The following is a 10,565-nucleotide window of genomic DNA, read 5'->3' as shown; positions in this document are numbered from 1 at the left end:
TTCCTTGTTTTCCTTTTTAATCTGAAGCTAGAGACACAGTTGAGACGCTTTACAGGAAAACATGAAAAGACAACGGCTTCTTTTCCTTTCAAAAATGCTTTATTCATCTATTGTATAGCTATAAATATAACAGAGCAGAACAGTTTTTGTTTTAAACAAACCTTCAGATAGAAAACAGTCTGCATAAGTCTACACAGGTATAGCAAAGGGCACATCTTGGCAATAAGGCACACACTAGGAAGAGTTTAAACAGGTAAATTAAACATGGCATAATGTAGTTCCGCGCCATCGATGCAGGAGGTTCAGCCTGCTGCTGCAGCGTGGGTGAAATGCAGGTAATACAAAGTGAAGCCAGTGTTTTGAGGGGAACAAGGACTAGAACATCGTCTTTCCGCCAATGAAATTTCGATGGCAGCTAAATCATTATTAGACCTTTAACAGTTTGGCCAAACACTGACGGACAGAGTTGCAACACCGGCGGCTCAAAGTGCCAGCGGGTTGTAACACCTCAGTGAACCAGCTTTAACCTTTGCTGCTGAAACTGATAAAGTGTGGCTGAACGTGAAGACCTCAGTGTTCCCACTCCTAACACCAGCTATAGTTCAAATAAAGCAAGAGTAACAAAATTACACATAACAAAAGAGCAATAACCTTGAAAGTTTAAAAACTATTGGACACTTTGGCAAAAAAACAAAAAAAAACAAATGCTTTTTTTCTACTCTTGTTACTCTGACTTATCCCTAAACAAGGTGTAAATAAGGAAAAGAAATATGTTTTCATAATATATTATACCTTTTCTTCTCACTTCATACACAACACACATAATGCATATATTAAATATATCCCGACATACTGTCATCATACAAGATAATAAATGTTGTTACCAGCAGTTTGTTTTCTACATTAAATCCAGTTTCAGAGGAGAGATGAAACTCATACAAATATAAACAAAAGTCTGTGATTCAAGAACTCGGAGCAATGTTTTATACCCACCAGCCACTTAATTAAATGCACTTGTGCATCATTTCTGATGTAAGTTCTGGCTTCACAAACGGTAAAAGTTGCCCGTTTTACTTCAGATCATCAATAAGATTAGAATTGAAGCATATGATAACTTCATAAGGTTGGGTTAGGAAGTTTATAATGTTTTAACATTAACCCAACTGGGGCAGGAAAAATATTAGTTGAGCTCAGCACCTCCGCAAACTAAACCTTCAAAAATGAATGTATCGTTAAATCTAAACCTTTGGTTATTTTAGAGAAACTAAGTCTTTTTTTTTTTTGTATAAATGACCTCTGTGTACAAAGCTGTGGTGCTGCATTATACTACAGGAGTACTTAATAAAGCAGTTGTGTTTCAAAATCCAGAGCAGTCAGATTTAGTGACGCGTTATTAAAACTATAGTGGGGAAATAGAGAATAAATACAATCAAATAAAAGTGAAATTGAAATGGATTGAAAAACATTTTACAAAAGTTTGGCATGTTTTTGTAAAAAGGTAATCATTTATCAATGTGGGACGTTTCTCCCGTTATCCCCAGTTCATAATTATTAAAATTTGTGTTCTCTAAACAGCAGAGTTTTGTTTCCACTGAGCATTTAAAAAAGGCTTTTATACGCTTCATGTAAAAAAAAAAAAAAGTCATACATACAAACATTGTAAAAAGCCAAACGAGTCCAGTTCACACATGAAATCATGCCCAGCATTTATTGTCACTTCATCTGAAAGAGGCAACCGTTTGCCTTTATATAAATACGCTTTAAGTGCACCTCGGTCAGCCACAGTTGGTGGACGAGAAACAGAGAGACAATGGAGTGTTATTGCAGGAGCTTTTTTGAAAAGAGGTATAGCCTCCGTACATTTGGCTTGAGAGGCTGAGACCTGTTGGTCTCACCTCAGTACAGTAAGACCTCAGACCTGATAAATGGGAACCATGAACGGAGAAAACTGCAAACCTTAGGCCAACGCTACAGGCTTAGCCTTTTATTTTTGTTTGTTCTTTTTTAAGGAAAGGCACGGTAAAAAGACGAGCATTGTGCATACAGTACAAAGATGTAAGGCACTGTAGTCAGGCACAGAGTCTAAAGTCATCAGTCTGGAGTGTTTGTAGCTTTCAGTGGTTTTTGTTTTTTTTCGTGTGTTTTTTTTTTGGCGGGGTTAGCATCGACAAATGCAGGAGCTGTTTATGAGATGGATCGCTCTCGTCCATCTCTCATTTCTGTCCATATTTGTTCACAAGAGTCAAAACAATTTATAAGACAATAAAAACACATACAAGAGAGGAAAAAAAAAAAACCCTACTATATTCAGTCTCAGCCCCCTGTTGGCACAATTTAAGATGGGAACCGTCTAGTTACACACGATGTGTCAGGCTGGTTTGCCCCTTTTGTTTAAAACCCCCCAAAAAAAAGAAAATCCAGTTTTCTATCTCAATTTGTTGCCCACAGTTTTGTGCCACCCTTGCAATATTCAGTAGACGAAAAAGCCGAGAAACACATTTTAAAGGTTGAAAGGGGAGTAAAACAAGCAAACTAATGAGAGGCAAATAAAACTCAAGAAGAATACCTAAAACCTTCATTTAAAACAACTGAGCACAAACAAAAACCTAAATAAACCAAAGAGTACCAAACAGGCATTTTCAAAGAATAAACATTCAAACAGCTTGGATGGACAGCATCACCTACAGTGTAGAATTGGAGAAAATACTATATACTGACCAAAAAATCCTAAAACAAAAAAAGAAACAAAAGAAAATAGTATATCCAGAGACTGCAGCCTTCAGTGGTGTTCTCAGTTATTAGTAGTTCCTCTTCAACATGTATTTCTTTTTCAAAAACTTATTTTTCTTTCATACTTGTGTAGGCTTATAACATTTTAAATATGCGTATTCTCTTCATAAATACTCAAGCGTACCTTCAGATTTCCTGTCAGGAATGAGCGGCTGAGTCTGACTTACTTTGCGTTCTGGTTATTGTTGGAGGGATGGACTGTCTTCTGTTTGTTACAGTATTAAGGAGAAAATAAAACAACAACAAGCAGCCTAATTTAAAAAAACAACAACAATATAGTGTCAACTCGTCTGACACAGGCCACGGCTGACAGAGACAATTGTGAGATGTCAGGTTGCCATTCTACGGTCTACAACCGTCAGGTTCATGAGTTTTTTTTTTCCGTTTTGTATTTATTGGATTTTTTTTTTTTTTACTTTTAGGACCGATGTCATTCAGTCACAGGCACGGTGGCTGTATCAGTATGTCTGGTAGACATCATGAATGGGCAGTGGGAAGGCGGCGGTTGGGAAGGCTTGTGGCACAGCGTAGCCGGCGTAGCCTCCGTATGCAGCGGCCGCCACGGCAGCGTTTTTCTGTAGAGCAGCCAGAGCTGCCGTGTTGGTGTAGTTTGTGATGGGGACGTAGCCGTGTCCGTACAAGCCGCCAGTGGCCGGGATGCGCTGTACGTTGTGGGCCATCGCATAGACAGGAGTGATTGGACGTCCCTGAGGAATATTACAGGGAGAAAAGTGGATTGTGTTGAATCTGAAGAGCTGGATTTTCTCGTGCTTTATCAGCTTGAAACATACATTAAACACTCACCTGGAAAGGTGGGGGAGTCGAGACTGCCGGTAAGACAGTGGCGGCGGCGGCGGCGGCAGCAGCGGCGGCAGCAGCAGCAGTAGCAGTGGTGTGTTCAGAGTGCTGTATAGCCAGAGGGTTGATAAGATGCTCCACTGTGTGCACCTTTCCATCCTCCATCAGCTTGGCTGAAGGAGGGGCACTAAACACTGGGTACTGCCCACCCAGTGTTTGCAATGCCACTGCGCAAAGAAAGACAGAGAAATGAGAGCTTGGATAACAGACACGCTGACCAGAGAGCACAGCAGGTTGCTTCAACTGATGCTACAGGAGAATCAATGAAAAGAATGCAAAATGTAATAGCGAGAGGAAAGAAGGGTAAGAGATATGACACACGTGAAAAAGGAAAAAAGAAGTGACACAAACTGGCATCGGGGTGTGATTCGGGTGTGATGGTACTCAACTGTGGATTAACCCCAGTAAACAAGCACGCACACGTGCGCACGTGCACGCACACACAGAGCTCCAGATTAAGGTCAAATCAAGGAACATCAACAAAGTCCATTTTACAGAATGCATTAACCGATAATGAAATTAATATGTTAAAGACAATTAATCTAACAGTTCTGATGTGGAGGGATTTCTTTTAATACCAGTGTTTGCATTTTATGTTTCTCTTTCCAAATGTTCAGCCTTCCACCTTGTACATTTTTAAAATGTACACAACTTTAAATGACTCACTCACATCAAAATGAAACTTAATTTTGGTTAAATGGTTTCTGTTGAGCTATGCCGTTTTATTTCCTTGTGTTCTTGTAAGTGCAAATGTATTTCCCTCTCATTGTCAGGAAAGGTACAAAGAAATAAATTGTTTTTCGTTCACCAGCAAATAATCCTTTTTTCAAGACACCAGAGAGATTAGCCACAATCTTTTATACCATAGTCATTGTTGAATGATAGAAAGGAAAATGTTTTTTTGTTTTCTTATAACACCCCCCACCAGAAGTTATTTATAAAAATTAAAAGATGTCATCAATCATCTTCAAAAATTAAAGGCAAACCTAAGTGCATGTGTAAAACATGATTGCAGAAGTACAAGTGTGTTCAGATCATTAACAGCACTGTGTGAAGACCCAACAGCCTCTTCAATTGGAAAGACACATTTCTTCAAACACTCTCGAAAACAGTCCGAAATGGCTGCAGAAACCTCAGCACAGTGGGATGTCTGGGCTAAACACGAGCCAATTAAATGAGTTCCAGCTACACCATTTTGTGAAGTGTACAGGTTCAATTAGTTGGATAAGACTTGGCAATACTATTCAGATTGCTTTGCTGAAAGACTGGATTGCCTCTCAGAGATATTGCTAGTTTTTGTTTACATTTCATCAGTTGCTGAAACAAGCCCTGACTCATGCACCCGATTGGGTTCCATCACACAGTACTGCTGTTAGTCTGAGCACCCGCAATGTGAAAAAGTTGGTAAGAGAGAGACGAGGAACAGAATGAGGAATAAAACATAGCAGTTACTTTCTGGTCATGTCGGAAGGACCACCGTATTCTGACTGGACCTCCATTTGCACATGACCAGCCAATAACTGCTGTGACGATTTACAAAAAGCTCCTCAAACCACACAGGAGAGATAATCATGCGAAGGATGGTTTAGTAAAGGCATTTGAGATGGGCAACGACATAGATGGATGTATCTATCTCACTGACTTGTGCCAGGTTTGATGCCAACTGGGTTGACGGAGGCAGCAAGCTCCAGACTGGGCATCAGCTCATATGGCTTTTCGGGCTGCTTGGTCTTGCCCTCATGGTAGCGGCTGTAGATGCCGCGACCGGCAGAGTAACCTCCGAGGTACGACCCCCGTGGTCCAGGGGTACGATTACCTGCAGCAGCACGACCACGACCTCGCACAGTACCTGCTTAAAATACAATTAAAGTAATATGATGAAGGGGCTGGGGTCTGGGACTTGGGTGGCAGAGATAACTTTTGCTAGGGGGCTTTTATTTTACTAGAAAGTTCCTATTAATCTCTAACGTCGGGGCAATAATTCACTCAGAGAGCAGCACTAACAGGAAACCTCTCAGCAATATTTCCTCAGGGCATATTTGTTGGTTTTGGAAGTTCTTGGTGTCACGTTTAGCATCGCTCCTGAGCACTGTACTGACTCTTAGATATGCAGGTATGGGCATTCCCAGCACTGTGAAATGGTATTCCATGTTTGTAGCTTGTTCTGTGAGCTTTTGATAATTACCCAGCATGAAATGGGAGGTGACAGCACAGCAAGAAAAGTATGGTGTTAGAAAACATATTCATTAAAAGAATAAGTAAGAATAAGGATGTGAGAGATTACCATTGTTCTGTATCATTGGGAATCCTTTGGAGAGAAAACCAAAACACAATGATTGTTGAAAATAGATTCCAATAGATTTTATTGCTACCACCCAAAACCATATGGAATCAGTCATTGAAGGTAATGGGATTAGCATTCATTGGTGTATCAGCTTGGGTTGTCTGGCTTTTAAACAGGTCTGATTTTAAAGCCACAAACCCATCAGTTAAAGAGTTTTCAAAACGTGAGACCTGTCATGTCAACAAAGATTAATTCGATATCTATATCATCATGACCAATTCACAATCATAGTACGCCTGACTCAGTGTGCTTGTCATTCCTCGTTCAGTAACACATTCTAGGAGTCATTATGAGATGTTAATGTTTCTCCCGTTACCAACATTTATTAAAAAAAGAAACATCGGCTGATTGCTACTAATGCTACACAGAAAAAATGAATTCTTACCTTTAACAAAGTAATCTCTGTTGGGTCCGATGAGGGTGTTGTAGGGATAGCCGTAGTAAGCTAACGTGTAGGGATCACACTGGTAAATGTAGTTCTGCGGCGTAGCCTCCGGGGTTGCAGGAACTCCTCCCTTCGAGGCCTTCTGGCGTGAGTACTGTTCTTTATCAACTGGCTTGGCGAGCGTCACTTCAATGCACGATCCTTCGACCTCTGTCCCGTTGAGGTGGTCCATCGCCAGCACAGCGTCGTCCCGGGAGGTAAAGTGGACAAAAGCGTAGTCGCGAATTTTCTTTACGCGTTCTACACATCCAGGGTTCCACTGGCTGAAAACCTAGGTGAGAGAAGGAAAGAAAAGGTTGTGGCCATGAACCATGGAAACCGCTAAAAAAACAAAATGGAATTTCTATCCTTCAAAAAAATAATAATTTAATAAAATAAAGCGTCAATTTGCAGGAACAATTACATTTTAAAGCTGAAATTCATCCTCCTTGCTTTTAGTAAGTCTTTAATTAATTAATTAATTAATTAAGTAATTAAGTAATTTGTTTGGACTTTACTGGAAAAATGTCCGGACAGAATCACAAACACCTCGGATCATGTCTCTCACTTCCTTCCTTTAGTAATTTGAGTCAAGCACTAAACTGCAGAGTCAGTCACTCTCACCTGTCTAATTGTTTCCTCGCTGGTCTCCATCATTAGATTTCTGACATAGAGGATCTTCACCGTTTCCATCACATCTTCATCTACATCAATTTCTGGCTCAGCCCAGTCCACTGCAATCTGGTGGCCCCACAGCTGAATACGTCCGGGCATCAACTTCCTACGTGCCATGGCTGCTGCACGGTGCGACTCATACTCGACAAAGGCAAAGCCACGATTCTTCATCTTGTCCGCGGCACTGGCATAAACTATCACATCTAAGACTCCCTCCGTCACCTTGGAGACCTCATCCAGGATCTCCTCGCGCTTCTTGGTCTTGGGAATGCCACCAATGAAAAGACGGCAGTTGTCCACGGAGGAGCAGACCCCCAGCAGCCGCCCAGGCCGGACCTCGAAGTTATTGAGGTCCCGCACGGCCCTCTTGGCCTCGTGTTTCTCTGTGTACATCACAAATGCGTACCCTCGGTTTTTCCCATCAAAGTCCATCATCAGGCGCATCTCATAGATGCGTCCAACAGACTCAAAGACCGGGACCAGCTCATCCTCGTAAACATCCCGCGGGATCTTGCCGACAAAGATTTCACATCCCCGAGGAGGAGACTGACCGCTCCAGCCAGGAGGAGGGCCGTATTTACGCTGGCCGTTTTCCTGAACCATACTGTAGCCGGTGCGCTCCATCAGGGCCACAAGTGCGGCCTCGTTGCTCGCACCAGCAACACCTTCTGGGACGTTAATCTGTCCATGGAGAGAATGAAGGGAGGAGGGTTTGGAGGGCTTGGAGGGTGCAGCGTTGTTGCTCATAGTCGAGGAAGAAGCAGGATCTTCGGCTGTCATTCTGATGAAACCATCCAATCAGATCTGGAGCCTAAAGAGGGACACGAGTGACAGTTTGGCAAGCATTAGCAAAGCATGCAATAGAGAAAAGTAACAACAGTCAATACGATCAAAAAGGGAACAGGGCAGTGATCAGGAGGCACAGTTTGACCAACAAGGCCACATCTGTGTCAAAGCAAACTGATTCACAAGATTACCTGCCTGGCCAACTAAGACACATAATGTGACCTGCACAGAACAGTGGAAATACAACAACTATAAATCTCTATGACGCCTTACATTATCACCACTTTTACAGCCTTGTTTTTTGGAGTCCCTCACATCCCTCGCTGACCTCTGACGCTTATCAAAGAGAATGAAGGGCTGTAAACCCTGAAACCTGCAGTTCAAGGTTCACTAAGAATGACTAGGTCACATGCTGTGTGTGTGTGTGCAACCAGTTTGTGTAAGACAAATTAACATGCACAGCCTTTTCACACACACACACACACACACACACACACACACACACACACACACACACACACACACACACACACACACACACACACACACACACACACACACTTTATCGATAAGAAAGTTGAAAGTCCGTCACTTTTAGTGTGTGTGTGTGTGTGTGTGTGTGTGTGTGTGTGTGTGTGTGTGTGTGTGTGTGTGTGTGCCCACTCATTAAGGGGTGAAGCTCTAAAAGAGGAACAGAGAACAATCAGAAATCGGCTTCCCAAAGCCTAAACCTCTTACTGTGTTATTTTCCAACATAGCAGGCATTCAGAACGGAAAAATCCACAGCAATCTTAAATCCGCAAAGCTCCACGCTGTGTATGACACTGAGGGACGCAATTCAATTGGACGTGCAGCTAACTTCAGACCAAAAATGTCATGTAAGCAAACAGGCCAAATAACACACGAGGCTCTTGATAGTTACAGAGGTGGGTGTTGTGTTTCTTTGTGGGTCATAAGACTGCCTGGATTTTGGTGGAGGGAGGTGAGGCAGTCAGTGAAGGTAGAACACCTCAAAGTCAAGCAACCATTGTAACTTGCACACTTGTATGTCCCGACCCGATATCCCACTCTGCCACGCACACATATACGCACACACACACATCAGTATACTATCAGCTACTGTAATATGATAGCAAAACGATGCGCTAAATATAATAACAAAGTGGTAAAATAGGAATACTGTATGTCTCCTTGCAGGAAAATGTCTTATTGATTTACAAAGGGCATTCAGGTCAAACATGATATGAGGAAGAATGAGACGTTTCCTCATCCATCTTTAACCAGCAGAGGGTCACTGCATGGTGACACAGGTTGAGGTGACATTAGCTTTTATAAAAAAAACATCCTTCTTAACAAACATATATTGAAAACTGTTTATGTGTATGTGAATTCTGGTTCTGATCCCTGAGAATAACAGTTTGAACTATTACTCAAAAGAAAAGATCACCAAGGTTGTCCCAGTCCTTTGCTACTTTAAAACCCACTGAACCATGATTTGTTTTAAAGTTGTTGTCTCTCTTTACTTTGACTGCTCTGCATTGCCCTCCCTCCATTCCTTTCTATCATGTGAAGTGCTAACATGACTCCATCTCTTATCGGCCTTATCTGGCCAGACTGATGACAAAGGGAGGACAATATTCACTTTGGGAGTTCTGCTGCGTGATAAAACGTAGCCATGTAACGCTGTGAGGTCGATGCACTGTGTGACACACACAAGCACCCCCCCCTCCCATTTTTTTTTTTTCTGTGATGCTTTGTGTGTCAAAACTCATTCTTGGTGTGGGGTTGCCTGCTTCCTGCTTTTGACCACTTGGAGATATTTTGAACTTCCTCAGTGCTGACTGTGTCACAAGTGAAGTGAAACTCACATGGTCTGTTTTAATCTCTCTTCCTTTGCATAACATTAGAAATACTAGAGCAGTTTTAATGTGAGAGGGTTTATTTGACATTTAAGTGTATTTGAAGAGGAATACTTGCTACAAAAGGAGTGGGGATATAACAAAAGAGAAAGTATTTGAGGACAAAACTAAAAAGTATTTCACGTGCAGGCCTGTGATCGAAAGTCTGTAGAAGCTGCGGCCCTATACGTATGTGCATGCAGTCACATGTTGCAGTATAACAAAGAGGGGAGGAGGAAACTTGAGGCAGGAACAGGTAGATAATTAACTGCAGGGAACACAAATCACAACCTTTACTCACAGAGAACCTAAAGATTTACAGAAGATGTCTCAGCAGGTTAAAGGAAGAGCTTGGGGCCCCTCTGGTGTGACACTACTTCTGTGATGATTCCAGCACTGTTGTTGCAGTTTAACAGGAACTGCCAGCAGTTCTTCAGTTAAACATAATCTACACAAACACTCAGAGCTCAGACACAGAGTTGACCTGGTCAAAGGTCATGACCTCGGAGCAGAACAGGAGGAAAGGAACAGCCAGTGAGCCGGTGAAGGAAGTTAAAGATCAAGGATTTGATTGGGTAACAGTGCCAATCTCCTGCTCCGTTCAGATGTTCTAGTTACTGCCCATCACATTATGTTTATGATTGATAGAAGCACCTGATTCTCTACGTATTAACAGCACATTATGGGGCACAGAATTGTTTTATGACCGGACACACAAGCTTTTACGGGCTTTCTGCAGATTGTGAACTGACTGTAGATGGCAAATCCCATCTTTTTTCTCAAATAATCA

The 10,565-nt window shown here is 42.0% G+C and overlaps 1 protein-coding gene across 35 annotated transcripts in view; it reads right to left on the bottom strand.

The window, feature by feature from the left end:
• Positions 1-2,045: 2,045 nt before the first annotated feature.
• The window catches only part of rbm47 (RNA binding motif protein 47), a 30,149-nt gene continuing 21,629 nt past the window's right edge, over positions 2,046-10,565 (bottom strand). For 7 of the 35 annotated variants that reach the window (XM_080463908.1, XM_080463938.1, XM_080463939.1 and 4 more), the window contains 6 exons: positions 7,041-7,902; positions 6,378-6,708; positions 5,933-5,956; positions 5,291-5,500; positions 3,595-3,815; positions 2,046-3,497 (listed from right to left, as the gene is read on the bottom strand). In XM_080463908.1, the coding sequence (XP_080320034.1) occupies positions 3,249-3,497; positions 3,595-3,815; positions 5,291-5,500; positions 5,933-5,956; positions 6,378-6,708; positions 7,041-7,871 (1,866 nt within the window). In that variant the 5' untranslated portion in view covers positions 7,872-7,902 and the 3' untranslated portion in view covers positions 2,046-3,248. The remainder of the gene's footprint in view (positions 3,498-3,594; positions 3,816-5,290; positions 5,501-5,932; positions 5,957-6,377; positions 6,709-7,040; positions 7,903-10,565) is intronic. The other 28 variants (XM_080463927.1, XM_080463924.1, XM_080463925.1 and 25 more) reach the window with 5 other exon arrangements.

The sequence above is a fragment of the Lipophrys pholis genome (assembly GCF_963383615.2).
Source record: "Lipophrys pholis genome assembly, chromosome: 5".
NCBI lineage: Eukaryota > Metazoa > Chordata > Actinopteri > Blenniiformes > Blenniidae > Lipophrys > Lipophrys pholis.
This window is presented reverse-complemented; position numbering and strand designations above follow the sequence as displayed.